Source organism: Vulpes lagopus, chromosome 1, assembly GCF_018345385.1.
Source record: "Vulpes lagopus strain Blue_001 chromosome 1, ASM1834538v1, whole genome shotgun sequence".
In the NCBI taxonomy this organism is placed as follows: domain Eukaryota; kingdom Metazoa; phylum Chordata; class Mammalia; order Carnivora; family Canidae; genus Vulpes; species Vulpes lagopus.
Genome location: NC_054824.1, coordinates 77,508,529 through 77,529,787, shown reverse-complemented (window position 1 = coordinate 77,529,787; position 21,259 = coordinate 77,508,529). Strand labels below are relative to the sequence as shown.

The 21,259-nt window shown below is 39.4% G+C and overlaps 1 protein-coding gene across 2 annotated transcripts in view; it reads right to left on the bottom strand.

The window, feature by feature from the left end:
- CCDC14 (coiled-coil domain containing 14) overlaps positions 1–20,808 on the bottom strand; it is a 51,317-nt gene extending 30,509 nt beyond the window's left edge. For both annotated transcript variants that reach the window (XM_041773572.1, XM_041773568.1), the window contains exons 1-9: positions 20,693–20,808; positions 13,246–13,301; positions 12,864–12,936; positions 12,540–12,609; positions 12,331–12,450; positions 5,225–5,461; positions 5,019–5,113; positions 3,237–3,735; positions 1,080–1,221 (exon numbers count right to left, since the gene is read on the bottom strand). In XM_041773572.1, the coding sequence (XP_041629506.1) occupies positions 1,080–1,221; positions 3,237–3,735; positions 5,019–5,113; positions 5,225–5,461; positions 12,331–12,450; positions 12,540–12,609; positions 12,864–12,936; positions 13,246–13,301; positions 20,693–20,722 (1,322 nt within the window). In that variant the 5' untranslated portion in view covers positions 20,723–20,808. The remainder of the gene's footprint in view (positions 1–1,079; positions 1,222–3,236; positions 3,736–5,018; positions 5,114–5,224; positions 5,462–12,330; positions 12,451–12,539; positions 12,610–12,863; positions 12,937–13,245; positions 13,302–20,692) is intronic.
- Positions 20,809–21,259: the final 451 nt, after the last annotated feature.

The window sequence follows — 21,259 nt, the reverse complement described above, 5'->3', positions numbered from 1 at the left end:
TGACCTTTGGAGAAATACTCCTAAGCAAGTAAATCTCACTAGATGTCATGCCTTTGCAGGCTCCAGATCCATAAATTTGAGCTACTCTCCAACTAGGAATTCTATTTTATTGCTTTCTAATTTCTTGAAAAAGTTTCTGCAGGTCCTTGCAGTTCCTATCTGGTACAATGTCTACAGCTCATGCAACCATAATATGCCCTCAAGACACACTCACACTCCAGGGCCTCAGAAGCACTGACTACATATTCTAATTCCCTGCAAAGTACAAACCCCGCAGTAGTGGTCTTGGCGACCATCACTGAAACATTCAGAGTCAGGATACTCCTAATAATATTTAAGTCCTTTCCTACATAGGTTAAAAAAGCCAAAAGAAAAAATATCTAAGAATTTAAATGAGTTTTTTCTATGTATGAGCATGGTGTGGCTACTGGTGCTCACCCCATCAGGTTCTCCTTTCCTCCCACAGAGTGTATGGGCAGTATGGGAAGATTTTATGCCCAAATTTTTGCAATTAGGCAGGGCCATATGCCTCACTTAGCCCACAAAACAGAAGTAGAAGCGAGACTATCGCTCCTGGGCTGGGGTGTATACAGTTGGTGTGCCAGACCCGTGTTCTCTTTTCCTTGAAAAACATGTATTAGACAGTGGCCTCATAAGATGGAGGGAACCTCAGTCATAGGATGAAAGAGGGTCTTTGATGACCCATGTCAGAGTCTTGGCATGAGGGAGAAAGAAGCCTTGGTCATGCTTCCCCACTGATTCTGGAGCTTGTTACTGCAGCATAGCCCAGACAAGTTTGACAAATGCCCTGAGGAACTTCATTTTCCTCTCTATATCCTGCCAATCAAGTGACAATGGAGGGAAAGGAGTTGGGAGAAAATATGTACTAGTGAGCAGAAGAAACAGAAGAGGAGTTAGAGAACACTGGCAATGTTCAGACATGGAGAAGTAAAAGTAGAAACACAGTAAAACAGTAAATCTATTTTTCTTACGGAGTCCTAGATAACTCATCTGGCACCTTTGTTCCGGCCATAGGACATCTTTGCATATGACAAAAATATTCAAAGAACGATTCGTACCTGCGTAACTGAGCATTTTCACTTCTTAGTGGTTGCATGGCCAGTGCTATTTCAACTTGGATATTTGTGTTTCCACTTATTGCTGGAAGCAGAGATATATAGGCGTCCAATTCTGTAATCAACCTTTGAATTTCTGAATCCTCTATAAAAGGGAGAAGAAGTAATAACAATACCATAAATTGTTTTTGGATAAGATTATTCATGGGTATTACTAAATAAGAAATATTTTCAGATATGTACATGTTTGCTATAAACAAACAACTCAACTACTTATCAATGTGATATATAAATCCTACTTTCCTCTTCCCTACTGCATGCATTTGCTTATTCAAAAGAATTCTAAAGAAATTAAATTCAGTAAAGATTAATCTTCTATCATAGGATTCTGAGTGACTTTTTTCTGTTGAAATTAAATTCAATAAAGATAAATCTTCTATCCTAGGATTCTTAGTGATTTTTTTCTGTTAAGAGTCTAGTAGGAAGATAGTTGACATGTCTCCTGGCTCACATTCCCAAAGGCCTACTGGATTCCTATCACTGCTAAAGGGTGTCCTATAATTGATTACAGTATTGACATTTACAACACAACCTTTGATCCTGGCATAAGCAAATAATTCACTTTAGGTGATTCAATTTGGCAAAATATTGAGGGAAGATCTACTCTGATAAAGTTTTATTATTTAATTTTATAAAGTAGATTTAAAATAACCAGGCATACCTCATTTGGTGCTATCAAAAACAGTACCATTTTTGCTATTAACTGTGGGGAGTGGATGGTTTGGAAGGTGGCAAACAGACACAGGGAGAAGGTGGATTTTAGATCTTTTGTCCTTTTATATATTTGCCCCTTTATTCAAATTTTCTGTGGACTGAAAACATTTAATAAATACTAACTATCTTATACTCAAAAGAGGTAGAAAGTATTTCTATCCTAAATTACAAAACTTTACTCAATCCCATGGGTATTTTAACACCCTGATGTAAATAAAGTACATATACAAAATAAACATCTGTGACAAACTACTGAGATGTTCCCTACCAATCCTTTGTAGAGTGGTTTTGCTCATAAGCATTGGAGGCAGAGACCTGGGATCCACCATTTTCAAAGCAATAGAACTTTAGTCAAATTATTTAACTTCTTGAAGTCTAGATTTCTCCATGGTTAAATGGAGATAACACCATGAGATAATACCTCAAGGGGTTGTTGTCAGAATTAAGTGAGGTAATGCATATAAAACACACAGCACAGAGCCAGGCACATGGTAAATACTCAATAAATGACATCTGACATTGTTACTCTTACTATTCTTACTATGATTAAGTATTTGGTTAAGAGAATAGTAATAAATTGAAGGTCTGAAAACACGGCGATTTTAATATATTAAACCTTCAAATTAATAGTGCATTGTTCTTCTAACACATTTTAAGGTCTGGGATTTCTTTTTGTCAGACTGCAAATATTAGGTATTCAGTTAGTGCTTCCCCAATCAATTACTGTGGTTTCTAAGATGACAAATCTCTAACTCACTCCAAGTGAAAGCTTTTATTTAGCATATACACATAATGAAAACAAATGACTACAACTTGGCTCAAATACCTCATAACTCCACCTAAGACATTTTTCTTGATTTAATTTTTTTAAAAACCCTAAAAGTAAACTGAAAACGACGTTAAGAAGTTTGGATTACTCCTCAAAGTCAGATCTGTTAAACCTTTTAACAACTGGTTATTAAAGAGATGATGGGAAAAAAAATCTCTGCATCTTTTTAAATAGGAAAAATTACCAGTCTGTTCTGGGCGTTAATTATAATTACCCTTTGGGCTCTTCTAACCCCTAAAAGTTTATGGCTACAAATTCTCTTTGGCTGAATCTTTTCAAGGTCCTTTTGAATCAAGTAGAATGAATACACACTTGCAAGTAAAAGACTGTCTGACACTTTCTTATACATTTCAAATCCACAGGAGACAAGAGGGATCAAAACCTAAAAAATAATAGACAGAACTCATTTCCTTATTAGCTCAAGACATATTTCTATGGAAAATACCATAAATTCCATATTGGCTATTCTAAATTATAAATGATGACTAAATAATAGGACACTGCTATTTAGTATTAACACCATGCTTCAGAAAATTATTCTGAAAGTGCTCATATACCTTGCTCTGCTAGCAGGGCCTTGAGCTCTCCCAACAAATACTTTATAGTTCTGGCTTTTTCAGCACTCTGGTTCACATTTTTTGCCTTCTGCACATCCTTTATTCTTAAATCTCGCATGTGTATGTTTAAATCCTTTCCTTCACTTGTGACTTCTGCAATTTGTTCTTTGGTGCATTTGTCTTCATTACTGGACAGGGAAGCTGGCGGTAACAGAGTGGGGCTTCGGTGTGTCTGACTGGCCGGATAAGAATGCAATAGATTCATGTATGTTTGAAAACACTTTAATAAGTCTGGTTCCTTAGGAACTTCTTGTTGTGGGAGAATTCCATTAACAAGACCCAAATGCTGAAATGATGGAATAGCTGGTTTGTCTGTTCTGGACAGGCTACTTGGAACTCCAAGACCAGTACTGATGGAACTTTGTAGAACATCAGTACAGTTCATAGAAACTGCTTTACCCTGTGATGCAAACTGGTTATCACCATCAGTCTGAACCTCCTATAGACAGAAAAAAACAAGCCTTCAAAAATGTGAGCACTGACTTATAAGCATTAACTATAATAAATTTAAACCAGAAATATTAGAAAATGATTTTTACAGGATGGAGTTATAGATTACCAGCAAGTAAGCTGGATTTTCCCGGAGCACAGTATTCTAGTTTTTTTTAAAGCTTATTAATTAGTTCACTCTGCACTATGGAAACATTATAAAGTCATGACTAAAATAAACTCAAATATCACACATGGTTTAAAGGCATCAAAAATCAGTCTACCTTGGGATGAAAACAAACTTCCACTTTGGAAAACTGCATTGCAAGAAAATAAGCTCAACCATACAAAAAAGCTTTTGCACAAACATATTTATAGAAATATTATGGTAGTAAAAAACTGTTACTTAAATATCTAATCATAGGGGAATAGTTACACAGTTTACAGTATATCCACTAAATAAAGTATTATAGTATTAAAAATTTACAAAAGGTATATATTAGGAGAAATAGGTTTACAATAAAGTGCTAAGTAAAAAGTAGTAAATAAAACTGTATAACTTACTTATGATTATATGTATATATATATATTTTTAAAGATTTTATTTATTTATTCATGAGAGCCACAGAGAGAGAGGCAGAGACACAGGCAGAGGGAGAAGTAGGCTCCATGCAGGGAGCCCGACGTGAAACTTGATCCCTGGACCCCAGGATCACATCCTGAGCCTAAGGCTGACGCTCAACCACTGAGCCACCCAGGTGTTCCATTATGACTGTATTTTTAAAAGAAAGCAAACTTAAATAAAAACCAGAAAACAAAACCAGAGAATTAAATGATTGGCAAGTACTCTATCAATATGTTAACAGCAAATGTGCTTAAGTGATAGGCATGAGTGATTTCTTTTTTTCTGCTAATATCTTTCCCTTTCTCCCTTTCACCATTGACCTTAATGAATGAGTAAAACTTCTAGTAAAATATAATTTTTGAAAAATTAAGTATTGGGGATCCCTGGGTGGCGCAGCGGTTTGGAGCCTGCCTTTGGCCCAGGGCACGATCCTGGAGACCTGGGATCGAATCCCACATCAGGCTCCTGGTGCATGGAGCCTGCTTCTCCCTCTGCCTGTGTCTCTGCCTGTCTCTCTCTCTCTCTGTGACTATCATAAATAAATAAAAAAAGAAAAATTAAGTATTTACATCTTAGGGCATTATGATACAATCAAATTCAATTTCTCTCTTAAACTGACAATTTCTAAAAGCAAATAATTATCCGTATAATGTATAAACTGTACCCACAGAATCAACCATTGGAAGGCAGGATGGATGCTGAAGTAACTGGACTGGGGTGGAGGAAGATAAACCATAACTAGAATGTAGAGTTGCCTGAGACTCTAAAAGGTAAGAGGGAGAAAAAGTTATCACATCTCATGCTGCTTTTACAGTAAGTAGGCAACTTAATTAAAGTTTATATTCATGCTTTTTAAAACATCATTCATACTAACCAGAACCAGACATGGTGTGGCAAGGTACAGCAGGAATTCCATTAGAGTTGTTCTTTGAAGCCAACTCATTCATCAGTGACATCTGAGTCTGCACATGCTCACAGAGGGCTTGGTAGATTATGGGTGAATACATTCTATAATGATCTTGCAATGACCAATTTTGTGGTATATCTGATGAGTCTCTCTCACTTCCAGCAGAAGCTTCATTAGGTATACGTTTTTTATTACCTGAAGATACTAATATGGAAGAAGCAAAAACAAATTCTTGAAACACGAGTCTTCAAAACTTTTACCATAAAATATTAGGGAAGAAAAAGACTCTCAGAAATAGCTCAATTTATCATATACAGTATAGAAGGGCTTTACTACTATCACCCCCTAAAGAAAATTACCTCAAATTCTCTTTTAAAATATTTTTTTTTTTTAATTTTATTTATTTATTCATGAGAGCCACAGAGAGAGAGGCAGAGACACAGGCAGAGAGAGAAGCAGGCTCCATGCAGGATGCCTGATGTGGGATTCGATCCCGGGTCTCCAGGATCACGCCTAAGATAGACACTAAACCACTGAGCCACCCAGCTGCCCAAGAGGCAAATCTTAAAAGGAAATTATTCCAGGCAAGTTAAAAACCATAAATGGATATAACGATTGCATTTATATTACTACAAAATCACTTTAAATTTTAAAAAACCACCAAATCACCACCAACAAAAATGAGCCTGTTAATACACAAATGAGGTACATTTTCTTACTGTTGTTCATTAAACCAAAGCATCCTACATGAAATTGTTACCTAACAGATTAGCGTGGTAATACGTCTAACTGGCGTCAGTCAGTAACTAGAATCATGAAAAGGATCCACTCATCATTCAATCCACAAGACTTCTTGCATCCTAGCTGCTAATAGACTACTGCTCGATGTACATGCACTGTCTGATGGTAAGATAATTTCTGCCACGCAAATGCAGAACAAACAACACTGCAGGTAAGAGTTGCTAGAGGCTTACTATAATTTGAAATATGTAAAAGAACACTTGGCCTTGATGGGGGCAATCAATGCTCCAAGAATCCTGCCTCTAGTGGTTTATTTCCCCAAGGTAAGGGCAGCAATATATGTATGTTACTAAAAGCAGAGCCATGTGCCCACAGCATTCAACAGTTATCAAATGGAAAAAGTTTGCTTATTTTAAAAATATTTTTTCTGGGGCACCTGGGTGGCTCAGTGGTTAAAGCGTCTACCTTTGGCTTGGGTTGTGACCCTGGGTCCTGGGATCGAATCCCACATCAGGCTCCTGGTGCATGGAGCCTGCTTCTCCCTCTGCCTGTGTCTCTGCCTGTCTCTCTCTCTCTCTGTGACTATCATAAATAAATAAAAAAAGAAAAAAAAAGAAAAATTAAGTATTTACATCTTAGGGCATTATGATACAATCAAATTCAATTTCTCTCTTAAACTGACAATTTCTAAAAAGCAAATAATTATCCGTATAATGTATAAACTGTACCCACAGAATCAACCATTGAAGGCAGGATGATGCTGAAGTAACTGGACTGGGTGGAGGAAGATAAACCATAACTAGAATGTAGAGTTGCCTGAGACTCTAAAAGGTAAGAGGGAGAAAAAGTTATCACATCTCATGCTGCTTTTACAGTAAGTAGGCAACTTAATTAAAGTTTATATTCATGCTTTTTAAAAACATCATTCATACTAACCAGAACCAGACATGTTAGCAAGGTACAGCAGGAATTCCATTAGAGTTGTTCTTTGAAGCCAACTCATTCATCAGTGACATCTGAGTCTGCACATGCTCACAGAGGGCTTGGTAGATTATGGGTGAATACATTCTATAATGATCTTGCAATGACCAATTTTGTGGTATATCTGATGAGTCTCTCTCACTTCCAGCAGAGCTTCATTAGGTATACGTTCCTGTGAATATATTTCCCAGGCCTGAGTACAGGCTCTAACTGTTATTAGCTGAGTAACTTTTGGCAAATTACTTAACCTCTCTTGGCCTCCTCTTCCTCATCATAAAAATGATTATAATAAAGGCATCACCAACTTCTAGCACATAGTAAGAACTTAATAAATGTTAGATCTATCACCAAATTGCTGCAAAGTCACTTAGAGAAGTAAGTACTTCATATTCCCATATCTTCCCATCTGATACCAACACTATACCTCTAAACATGCACCCTTTACCATGATTAAAGCCAAAAGGAGTAAGTTATTCTTCACTATCTGAAGAGACACGCTGCAACAAATTGGTTAATAAACATCTGTAATAGTCTGTTAGATAAGAATTGCTGACTTGGTGAATTCTAGATTTTACACTCACAGGTTGCAAGCATTAAGCATTGGCTCCCATTCATCTTCAAGGGATGGTTTTCACAATTTCTGATAAAGCTGAGCTACAGTATCATGCCTTTGATAACAGATGTCATCATTCAAAAACAACTAAGAAACTCCAAACATATTTCTTAAAAAAAAAAATCAAAGCCTTAGAATTAAAATGACTTAATTTATTCCTTTATTAACCCAGTCTATATAAAATTCTACTGATAATGCTGAAGATTTATATTTAAGAGGCAAATCTTTTTTTAAAAGATTTTATTTATTTATTCATGAGAGACACAGAGAGAGAGAGAGAGAAAGAGAGAGAGAGAGAGAGAGAGAGAGTCAGAGACACAGGCAGAGAGAGAAGCAGGCTCCATGCAGGATGCCTGATGTGGGATTCGATCCCGGGTCTCCAGGATCACGCCCGAAGATGACACTAAACCACTGAGCCACCCAGGCTGCCCAAGAGGCAAATCTTAAAAGGAAATTATTCCAGGCAAGTTAAAAACCATAAATGGATATAAACGATTGCATTTATATTACTACAAAATCACTTTAAATTTTAAAAAACCACCAAATCACCACCAACAAAATGAGCCTGTTAATACACAAATGAGGTACATTTTCTTACTGTTGTTCATTAAACCAAAGCATCCTACATGAAATTGTTACCTAACAGATTAGCGTGGTAATACGTCTAACTGGCGTCAGTCAGTAACTAGAATCATGAAAAGGATCCACTCATCATTCAATCCACAAGACTTCTTGCATCCTAGCTGCTAAATAAGCACTACTGCTCGGATGTACATGCACTGTCTGATGGTAAGATAATTTCTGCCACGCAAATGCAGAACAAACAACACTGCAGGTAAGAGTTGCTAGAGGCTTACTATAATTTGAAATATGTAAAAGAACACTTGGCCTTGATGGGGGCAATCAATGCTCCAAGTATCCTGCCTCTAGTGGTTTATTTCCCCAAGGTAAGGGCAGCAATATATGTATGTTACTAAAAGCAGAGCCATGTGCCCACAGCATTCAACAGTTATCAAATGGAAAAAGTTGCTTATTTTAAAAATATTTTTTCTGGGGCACCTGGGTGGCTCAGTGGTTAAGCGTCTACCTTTGGCTTGGGTTGTGACCCTGGGTCCTGGGATCGAATCCCGCATCCGGCTCTCTGCTTCTCCCTCTGCCTGCATCTCTGCCTCTCTCTGTGTCTCTCATGAATAAATAAATAAAATCTTCAAAAATAAATAAATAAAAATATATGAAAAATATTTTTTTCTTTAAATGTCAGGAGCACTCTGAAGAAGCTCAGTGCTTTTCTGAACTGTCTCTCTGACTTACTCCCAGGTATGCTCCAAGGTAGGTGACCTTGACCCCACAGACCCTCAGTGATCAGACAGGTTCAGATAGAAAGTACGCAAAGGCTGAGGCATCTGGGTGGTGCAGTCGGGTTAGGTGACCAACTCTTGGTTTCAGCGTGAATGGTGATCTCAGGCCCTGTGCTGGGCTCTCTCTCCCTTTCCTTCTGCTTCTCTGCTCAATGTTCTTTCTGTCTCTAAAATAAATAATCTTTAAAAAAATTAAAAGTACACAAGGAGGCCACACCCCAAAAGATGGTTAACATAAAATAGTAAGATGATGTATGTTAAAATTAAAATAATACATAAGATACTAATTAACATGCTATAGTAAGTTCCTTAAAGTTTTAGAGTCTAGGGACCCAGGATGCACATTTCTCTCATCTGCTCTGCCAAATCCATCCTCTACCTGTCTCCACCCTGCTCTTCCTGGGATGCTGATCTACATGGATTACATCGTTAAGAGACAGTCCTTCGTGGGTTTCTTCTGCTCCTACACATCTTGCCCAGTATACAAGAAAGTAAGGCCTTGACTGAAGGTCTTTACCTGGGCCATTTCTCAGGGTTATATTTGTAATGAATAACCTTGAGGGAGAAGATAATGCTTCCCCTGAGACAAGTACAGGTTTGCTTACTGCTCCCTACCAAAGCAATGGATTTCCCAAACTCAGTGTTCCTTGGCTGAAACAAACCTATAGGATAAGCAGCATCTACCTGGGTCCATCACATTAGCCCTATGGGAATTGTAGTGGGAGTACCAACAGAAATATGCTAATGTACATGTTGCTTACTTTATTTACTGTGTGAGTAATAAAGTCCTTTGTCTCTGACCCAGGGGTCTTGGATCTCCTACCAGCAACCATGACATAATAAGATTAACTTGTTAGCCTGTAAGACTAAAAATCAAATCCCAGACCTGATACACATCAACAGGTCACCACTTGGGTCCCACCCACTGGGAATCTTGGAAGTACCAAAGAAAGAAGCACCATAAAGTCAGAGTACTTATTCCTAACTCTCTCTTTGAGGCAGTCTTGGCTGGCTTTGTTCCTTAAATCAAACTCATCGCTCTTCTCAAGGCAGCCTACTCTATTCAACAGTATCTGAGTTCCGGTAATCTCTCCCTAACCTCATCCCTCCCTTAAGGCTTCTGCTGCTGTGCTTGCAATGGATTAGCACAATCCCTCATAGTTTCCCTATACCCCATTCACACCTTTGTAATGAGTTCCTTTGTAAATAAACCCTTCTTGAATTATCTTAAGAGTGTTGCCATCTGTTTTCTGTTGGAACTCTTGACTAGCAAGCAGTTAAGCTAGGATCTAACACGTTGCTACCATGGCTCACTGTCAGCCACATACATTCCAAATGACAGTTCCCTGAGAATGGATGCCCTGGACAAGAAATAACCTGCCTTGAGAAAAAAAGAGACCAGAGGAATGCCCAGTGGTGCTACCATTCCTTTATTTGTCCATTGGGCCCTAGGAAATGCCTCTACTCTCAGAGTTTAGACCTGGGGTTAGCACACTTTTTCCTTAAAAGGTTAGAGAATAAATATTTTAAGCTTAGCAGACCAGATGGTTTCTGCCGCAACTACTTGATCCTACTGTTACAGCACAAAAGCAGTCATATAAAATACATAAATGAATTAGCATGGCTGCACTCCAATAAAACGTTATTTATAAAATAAATAACAAAACATTAATTATAAAATAAGCTAGGCTGTACTATGCTGATCCCTAGTTTAGACCGATGTTACCCAATAGAAATATAATGGCAACAAATACACAATTTTAAACTTTCCAGTAGCCATACTAAAAAGTAAAAATGGTAAAACTTGAATGTTGTCCTTATATCAACAGATCCAAAATATTAACATTTCAACATGTAATTAATGTAAAAACTTGAGATATTTTTGTAGTAGACCTTTTAAATCTAATGTATCTGATCTGAATTTACATTTAATAAAACTGATAGTTGAAAAAGTGGATTCATATATCCAAGTTATTTCAAACATACTGAAAAGTATTCTAATAACTGGATCAAGTATCTGTTTTCAAATTTAAATTTAATTAAATAAAATAACATTTGAAATTCAGCTCCTAAGTTTTTCTAGCCATACTTCAAGTGCTCAATGGCCATACGCATACAAATACCTTCTTCAACAGGGCAGGTCAAGATACTATGAAGCTACAAGTGACTGGCCTCCTAGGTAGATTAGTAAGTAGTAAGATAGATCAGTTATCCCTCTGCCTTAGTTCTCTAACTCAGGACTTTCTGGAACATCAACGTCTACTCCGATAAATGCTCTACTCTCATTTTCTTAGCCTCTTTGCATGGATCCAGATCTCTTAACATCTAGGGCTATTGCTGTGGATGGTTTTCCAGACTTCACTTCTTGTCTAAACTGATTCTAATCATGCACTGCTGTACTAACTAACATTTTTGGCCTGCTTGAACCATGAAACTATTCGTCTCATTCTTGTGTATCTGAATTCCCATTGTGGATTTTTTTCATCTCCATTTTGGGCTATCTTGTTCTACAGGGCTCCAGGGGACAATATAATCAAAATTTGTTCTAAACTGTTTGGTGAATTATTACATTTTATAAAGTCAGCAAAGTTAATGGTGAGGGTGTAAAACATCCTAGGCTACATTCACCATCAGTCACTGGAAGGCCCTCTTTCCTTAGCTATCCAACTTGGAATTTTTTTTTTAAGATTTAATTTATTTATTCATGAAAGACACATACATACACACACACACACACACACACACACACACACACACACACAGAAGGCAGAGGGAGAAGCAGGTTCCATGCAGGGAGTCTGAGGTGGGACTCGACCCCAGGTCCCCAGGACCATGCCCTGGGCCGAAGGCAGGCACCAAACCGCTGAGCCATTTCAGGGATCCCCCCCAACTTGGAATTTTACTTTCTTATACACCATGTATTCTAACTGTGCAGCTAGCTCAACAGGTTGAGTTACTAAACCTACTGATGATATATACACATAAAATGATTTTAAAACAATTAGTATCTATAAGTATGCACATGAAACACAACCAATTTATGGTTATTTATGGAATTAAGTGGCAAGGAGAACAAAGATAACTCTATATATACCTCCTAAATGTCATTCTGAGTTAGAACCTTTTCTTCTAAAAACCTAGTCAGTCACTTTTTCTTTCTTCTTGGGAAAGGGACAGTAAACCAAGTAACTACCCAGCAATTAGAAGCAGAATAAAGAGAAGCATAAGCACACACATATACACCTGAATAAAGTGATCTCTACATCCAACATGGGGCTTGAACTCACAACCCCAAGATCAAGAGTCACATGCTCTACCAACTGAGTCAGCCAGGTGCCCCAAAGATTATATTTAAACAGAAAGGAAAAAAAAATACTTACAAATTTCCTTCCGGACTCCTGAAGGAACGTGTTTTTCATGTCCTTTCTTTTTAGATCCAAATCTTTTGCCTTCTAAAAATCTGGGATTATATCTATTTTCTGAATATGCTTTTTCTGAACCTATTAATAATTAAGACAAAAATTCATTTGCATTAAGAGAATTATTTGAGAAAAGTGATTAGCAAAGAGGTATATAAAAATTTAAAAACCTGAATCTTCATTTCTCAAAATGTCCCGCAGCAAAGAAGCACAACCATCAAGCCCCTGTACAGTCTCAGTCTGTAAGGAGAAAGTCATTTAGAAATTCATACACGGAATTTTAATGCAGGAAAATAAAAACCCAACAAATTATGTGGTTTTAAAATTCTTTTTTCAGGAGCAATTTATTATTGGTAGAACACATGTTTCAAAGCAAAAAGTCTTCAAACTTCCTTAGTGCAATCAACACTTCACCTCTGAAATTTTATTCCTTCTTAGCTTTTATCTGAAGATTAATTAAAATAGTGTGTATTGTATCTATTCAGTTTACTTACCTGACTTTCTGAATCAGAATGGATAGCATTGCCAAAATCTGCATTAAAACGTGATATCTTTCTTAAATGGGTCCTAGAAAACAAGTTCATTAATATTGTCACAAATACTACAAAACTTTCTTCCAAAACGTATCAATAGTCATTTTCTTCCCAGCGAAGGTTTGATAAGAAAGCTTGCCCATAAGATTTATATAGAATTTTATAGTGACTATAAAGACTGTTGAACACTAAAATGATCAACATGGGTATGGAAGGTTCTTCCCCAGAGTTTGTGAAGGTAGAGACCCATTTTCCGGGGTAGGCAAAATTTAGTGTGGCCCAAAGACCTGAAAAGTCTCTTGAGATTTACGACTTAAAGTTGTAAACTCCTGTAAATACTTACCCTCTCTTTCCATTGGTTAATTTAGCAGGTCCAGTGTGTTTTCCTGAAGATAACACCTATGATATAATACATTATATTAAATATACAAGTATTTTTCAATTATATTCCCAATAGGCTGTCTTGACAAAACCTGAAATGTTGTTTCCTTTTTGTGGTAAAAACACAACATAAAATCTACCATGGTAGCCAGTTTTTAGTGTACAGTTCTGTGGCATTACATATATTCATGCTGCTATACAACCAACATCCACCTCCAGAAACTTACCTTGCCAAACTAAAATTCTGTACCCATTAAACATTAACTTCCAAGAACCCACTCTGCCCCTAGCAACTACCCTTCTAGTTTCTGTCTCTATGAATCTGATTACTCTAGGAAACTCATATAAGTGGAATTATACAGTATTTTTCCTTTTGTGATTAGCTTATTTCACTTTGCCTAATGTCTTGTAGCAAGTGTCAAAGTTCCTTTCCTTAAGGCTGAATAATATTCCACTTAATGTACATTATTAATTTTTTATAAATGTAATATATCCTATAAATTCATAATTACTATTGAACTCTTATTAATAAATTATTGTACTACATCAAATGTCAAGCAAACAGCACAAGCTGAAAATGAAGCTGAGGCATTATTTTAACCAGAAGTACCTATGACAGTAAGTCTGGACTATACTCAATCTCTGAACATGTTCTACATTCCCCGAGTCTTCAAAACATATAAGTTAATTCAACATATAGCACAGAATTCATAACTATGATTCTGTTTATCCACATTATTTAGGGTGTCTGACAAAACCAGCCAATGAAAACTCTACTACTCCTCATTATCTACATCTTTTTTTTTTCTTTTTTTAAAGATTCTACTTATTTATTCACAAGAGACACAGAGAGAGAGGCAGAGACACAGGCAGAGGGAGGAGAAGCAGGCTCCATGCAGGGAGCCCGAAGCGGGACTCAATCCCAGGTCTCCAGGATCACGCCCTGGGTGCTTAAACTGCTGAGCCACCCAGGATGCCCACAATACTGTTTTTTTTTTTTTAATTCATTTTTAATGTAAAATAAGTGGGCTATCTTTTGTGTACAACAAAGAAAAAAATGCACTTGCTTTAACGAGCATCCAGTATCTTGAAAGTTAGGCAAGAAGTTTGTTGTTTGCCTCTGGGGAGGGAAACTGAGTCTGGAGGACAGAGCAAGGAGACTTTCCATGGTATATCTTTTTAATATCCATTAACCTTCTATAACTATGATCTCTATTTAAAATATAACTTTTAAATGATGAATTAAGTTCCCTACTCACTCCCTTATTTCACCCTTCAGAAGTAGTCACTGTTGGCAGTTACATTTATGGTTTTTCTTGACATGCTTACATGTTTCATCCCAAGATAGCTTTGAGCAGGAACAACTGAACTATCTGGAGTTATGTGCAACTGAGAATACATCTTAAAAATTGGGTTAGTAGAGTTATACTTCTCCTTGAGATAACTTGGGGTATGATGAAGTCATGAGGCCAGCCGTGGGAACCAATGTTGTAGGAAATAAGATTCTATGTAGTGTTGCTCTGCTGGTCCCTGCAGGACACCCTAAGGGTCTTTCCCTTTGGTACATACATCTGTTGGTATCCTTGCCAGAACCAAAATGAAATTCCAAAACATGGTGCTGCTATACTCTGGACCAAGTCCAAAAACAACTACCACAATTATTATCTTTCAAAATTAAAAAAGTATACAGAGGTAAACGTATGGTATAATTCTAGGATTACACGGTATTTCCCCAAAAAATATACATGAGGTTATGTTACAGAAAATCAAGTAATGAAAATTACCTAGGATAATAGCACCTTGCAACAGTAACTATCATAATGGCACATTTCCATCAAAACTTTTTAAAATTGTTTTAAAATAATACAAAGAATTTCAGTATACACTTTACCCAGATTCCCCAACTATTATTTCACAGTATCTGCCATGTTCTCTCAAAATATATTCAGTAACAAAATATATACAATACAAAAAATACATTATTGTTTTTCTGAACCATTTTAGGGTAAGTTGCAGGTATGATATTAATTATTTACTCCTAAATATTTCCTAAAAACGAGGTCATTTATATAACCAGTGTAATTATCAAAATCAGGACATTAACACTGATACTATATATTATAAACTATAGACTTTATTCACATTTTGATGATTATTACAATACCGTCCTTTATTTTTCAAAAGTGCCAGTCCATGTGCAATGCAGGATCACAGGTTGTTTTATATTGTCACACTTCATTAGTCTCTTTAATTTAGAATAGCTCCTCAGGTAATCATTTCATTGCCTTTTATAACCTTCAAGCCAGGATGCCCAGACATTTTAGACTTGTCTGATTTTCCCTCACGATTAAATTCAGGTTGTAAGTTTTTGGCAGGAATACCACAAAAGGGAAGTTTTGTCCTTCTTGATATGAGAACACACATGGTATGAGTTTGTCTCATTACTGGTGATGTAAACTTTGATTATTTAAGATGGCGTCTGCCAGGTTTTCACTCTAAGGTTCCTATTTTTAACTTTGTATTAAGTATTTCACGGGCAGATAATTTGAGATTATGCAGACTTCCTATTCATCAGACTTTCACAGAGTAGCTTTAGCATCCATTGATGATTCTTGTCTTAATCCACTTGTTTGGGAAATGGTGAATTCTGTAACTTACATGATTCCTTTTCAAAAAAAATTTTTCTTAAAAGATTTTATTTATTTATTCATGAGATACAGAGGCACAGACACAAACAGAGGGAGAAGCAGGCTCCCTACAGGGAGCCCAATGTGGGACTTGATCCCAGGACCCCAGGATCACGAGCCAAGCCAAAGGCAGATGCTCAACCATTGAGCCACCCAGGCGCCCCCTTACATGATTCCTTCTACATTTATTAGTTGGTCTTTTTTTTAATAATAAATTTATTTTTTATTGGTGTTCAATTTGCCAACGTACAGAATAACACCCCGTGCTCATCCCCTCAAGTGCCCCCCTCAGTGCCCGTCACCCATTCACCCCCCCCCCCGCCCTCCTCCCCTTCCACCACCCCTAGTTCGTTTCCCAGAGTTAGGAGTCTTTATGTTCTGTCTCCCTTTCTGATATTTCCCACTCATTTCTTCTCCCTTCCCTTATATTCCCTTTCACTATTATTTATATTCCCCAAATGAGTAAGAACATATGTTTGTCCTTCTCCGATTGTATTAGTTGGTCTTGAACTCTAGGTAAGCACTCTTCCTTTATTGTTTGTTAGTATGGACTGGTTGATTCCTATTTTATTCAAAGGGTTATGATCTATTTTCATCATTATTTATTTTGATGCTCCAACTGTCCCAGACTCTGTCAGTGGTAGTCTCTTCAGACTGGCTCTCATAACATTTTAACATGTTCCCATTATTTTTTTGAGTAATTCCTTACTTTCTGTGACAAGGTGCTCTGGGCTCATCCTTTGGTTTGGGTTTGTTTTTTCGTTGTAGTAAGAACACTTAACATGAGATCTACTTTCTTCATAAATGTTTAAGTGCATAATACCATATAGTTAACTACAGGCATGATGTTGTACAGTTCTCTAGAATGTATTTATCTTGCATAATTGCAACTTTACACCCACTGAACAGAAATTCCCCTGCCTCTAACATCTCCATTCTGCTCTCTGCTTCTATAATTGTGACTACTTTGGTCCCTTATATAAGTTGAATAATGCAGTATCTACCCTTCTGACTGGCTTACTTCACTTATATCATCAAGATTCATCCATGTTGCATCTGGCAGGATTTTTTCTTTTTTTTTTTTTTTATATATATATATTTTTTTTTAATTTTTATTTATTTATGATAGTCATAGAGAGAGAGAGAGAGAGGCAGAGACACAGGCGGAGGGAGAAGCAGGCTCCATGCACCGGGAGCCTGATGTGGGATTCGATCCTGGGTCTCCAGGATCGCGCCCTGGGCCAAAGGCAGGCGCCAAACCGCTGCGCCACCCAGGGATCCCAGGATTTTTTCTTTTTTAAGGTTGAATAATATTCCATTGTGTGTATATAACACATTTTTTTTTCTTACCCACTCATCCATCAATAGACATTTAGGTTGCTTGCACATCTTGGCTACTGTGAATACTGCAATAAACACAGAAGTGCAAATATCTCTTTGAGATCGTATTTTCAATTCTTTTGTATAAAAACCCAAAAGTAGAATTTCTGGATCGCATAAGAAGTCTATTTTTAATTTTTTGAGCAACTGTCATGCTATTTTTCATTGCGGCTGTACCATTTTACATTTTCACCAGTAGTTTACAAGGGTTCCAATTTCTCCACATCCTTGCCAATGAGAATTGTCATCCTAAAAGGTGTGAGATGCTATCTCGTTGCGGTTTTGATTTGCATTTCCCTAATGACTAGTAATGTTGAACATCTTTTCATGGGCTTCCTCGCCTTTTATACACCATCTTTGAAGAAATGTCTATTCAAGTCTTTTGCTAATTTTTTAATCAAGTTACTTTGTTTTTTCGCTTTTGAGTTGTAGGAGCTCCTGATATACTTTGGATATTAACCCTTTAGTAGACAGAGGGTTTACAAATCTTTTTTTTCCACTTCATAAGATACCATTCACTCTGTTGTTTCCTTTACTCTGCAGATGCTTTTTATTTTGATGTATCCAGGCTCATCATACAATTTTCCTGTTTCAGCTGTGGGGTTGACCATTCCTCCATGAAGGCGTGGTTCCTTTTAGTGGATGATGATATTCCTTTAAGTACATCATAATATTTAGAAACCAAGGTATTGCTACTGGGACTTCCAATCTTTTTTTTTTCCCTATGAATTATTTCCTTAGTCATAATGACTAATCACAAAAACTAAATCTTATGATTTTATTTTTAAATTTGTTTCCATATTAGCATACCTTCAAATGTTTTTTTAATGGTTGTATAGTATTTCCTTGGTGTAAATAATATAACATGTCCTTGGATTGCTTCATGTTTTTCACAACTGAAAAGCCTGAAATAAACCTTTCCATACGCAGAAAAAAAAAAAAAAAAAGCCTTTTCATAGTCAGGATTAAAAGCTTATTTATTTGATGAAAGGCTATTATTCATTTAATAGCCCTTGATACGAATTACAAAAACACTCTCCAAAAGGAGTGCCCCCAATCACAATGCATGAGACAGTCATTTTGCTTTATGTCACATTTAATTCCATTGGGTGTTATCATTTAACCTTTTTTCTTTGCTATGTGAGAAAAGCATAAGCATTTCTTACAAGTTCTATTTCCTACCAATAAGTACAAGATAAAATTACATTTGTAGAATAATTCAGAGTATCCCAAAGACTTTCATTTCCATTTAAACCACACCCTATGATAGAGTGTAAAGTCTGAAAGAGTAGACTCTGGCACCAGCTCTGTGGGTCTGAATCCTGCTGCACCACCAATGAGTTCTGTAACTGTAGGACAATCATTTGAACTCTTCTTCATCCCTCAAGTTCCTCATCTATAACATGGAGATGGTAATAATATCTGCCTCATAAGGCTATTATGAATATTAAATGAATTATGCCTACTATGTAAAAATACTTAAGCGCAGCATCAACCACACAAGTGCTATCTAAATGTCAGCTATTCTTATCCTCTAGACGGTGGTAAACTGTAAGGGGGGCCAAATTTTGTTGCACCAATTTACGCCAAGAGAGAGGCAGACGTTTCATCAGGTTCTCTCATTTTTAATCTTCCCATTTCTTTGAGAGACAGAACTTGATACCTACTTACACCTATTGTATAGCTAAGGGAAAGGAGGCTTAGACAAGGAAAAAGTACTTGGCTTGGGATGTGTGTGTGTGTGGGGGGGTGCTCAGTGGTTGGATGCCTGCTTTCCGCCCAGGTTCTGATCCTGGAGACCTGGGATCGAGTCCCACCACGGGCTCCCTGCGTGGAGCCTGCTTCTCCCTCTGCCTGTGTCTCTGCCTCTCTCTCTCTCTCTCATGAATAGATAAAATCTTTTAAAAAATAAAGTACTTGGCTTAGTATCGCTACTAGAGTAGTGGCAGAATTGGAATCAGCAGTTTAGCGCCTGCCTTCCGCCCCAGGGCGTGATCCTAGAGTCCCCGGATCGAGTCCCACATCGGGCTCCCTGCATGGGGCCTGCTTGTGTCTCTGCCTCTCTCTCTCTCTCTGTGTGCGTCTCTCATGAATAAATAAATAACTAAATTAAAAAAAATAAAAGAATTGGAATCGGAATCTGCAGGTGACTGTGATCACAAACACTGTTTCTCCTCCCTCTCCCTTGCTGACTGCGCATACTGGGAGCTCGTTCAACCTAAGAGGATGATCTACAAGGGTGGGGATGGTCAGCAAGTACTCACGAAGGAAGTCTTGAGCCAAGTCTTGGGGGAAAAAAAAAACCGTGTAAGATCCACACTAATGGGGAACACAGCGCTACAGGTGAGTTGATAAGTGAAGGGAGATTGGGGGGGGAAAAAAGGAAATAAAGAGAGAGGGAGACAGGTGGGTGTATTCAAAGGGGAGCAAGACCACTGTGGATAGCGAGTGTCTTTGATTCAGTACCTGAAAATCTAAGGTGCCACGCGCTGTCCTAGGCTTTGAAGATAACAGAGAGAAGCTGTGGAGTAAAGGGAGTAGACAAACAAGGCAGCGACTGTCTGTAGCCTGGAAAGCGTCCCGAATTAGGATTAGCACCGAGCGGCACGAGGCGTGGCGGCAAGAAGCCCCCGACCGATGGGGATGCGATGGGGATGCGATGGGGATGCAATGGGGATGCGCGAGCGCCGCCCTGGAGCCCAGGGGCGGGAGGGGGGCGGGCATTCCGGGCGGGGGCAGAGAAGAAGCCACAGACGCGGGGACAGGAGGGCGCGCGGGGGCGCAGGGGGCGCTGCAGAACCAACGGGCCACAGGGCTGCGTGCATTCGGGACGGTAAGGAATGCACTGCTGGGGTCCAAAAAAAAAAAGAAAAGCAAAAAAAAAAAAAAAAAACAAACAAACAAACAAAAAGAGCTGTGTTGACAGCCCAAAGAATCGAGACCTTTACCCTGAAAAAGCAGCGTTCGTGTGTTTGTTTTTTGGGCAGAAAAGTGAACTATTCGGCGTGCATTTGAGAAGGGCTGGAGGCTGCTGGCGCGGGGCGCGAACTGGCGGCCCTTTCTGCTCTTGCTGGTGGTCCAGGAGGCCAGCGGCTGGGGCGGAGGACCAGGGGCCTGCGGCGCCGCGAGGCGGAAGCGGGACTCGACCCCGCACGCCCGGGCGCGGCCGCGTCGCTAACGTTAGGGACCCTCCCCCCCCCCCCACGTCCCTAACTCGGCGTGTCTAACGCCGCCGCACGTCCCTGCTGGTACCGCCCCCCTTGTTTTGCACCTGCCCCAGCGCTGGAGCCCCCTGAATCCGTCTCTAGCCCCACGTGGACCCCGCGGGGCCACGGCCCTCACCTGGCCCGGCCGACATCCGGACCCGACCATCCCTCGCAGCCGCCGCCGAGCCCCGTACCCAGGGGAGAGCCGCCCGACGAAAGGAATTAACCGCCGCGGACTCCCGGCCGCCCTGGGCCCGCCCCCCGAACTTCCGCTTCCGGGAAGGAGCCCGCCCAACGCCGCGCCTCATAGTCTCGGGAGAGTGGAGAGGAGGCCTCTACGGTCCCCCCCGCGCGGCGCTCTGGGCGTGCGCAATAGACCCCTCCCGGCCGCCGGCTCGTCACACACAGGAGAGCGGGAGGGAGAAGCCCACAGAATGCGAGGGGGCGGGGCGGGGGCGGGGGCGGGGGCGGGGCGGGGGGCGGGGCCGGCGGGAGCCGAAGCGGGGGCTGGGCCCTGGAGGGGCGGGGCCGGGGCCGGGGTGGGCGGGGCGCGGAGTGGGCTCCCTGCGCGAGCAGGAGCCGGGCTCCTGAATCCCGGAAAGCACGGAGTTCGGGGCCCGGTCGCGAGGGTTTCTGGTGGCGAACGGCCCCCCTGAATGCGCTGGGGGAAGTGGCGACAGGACCTCGCAGGGCCTTGCAGGGG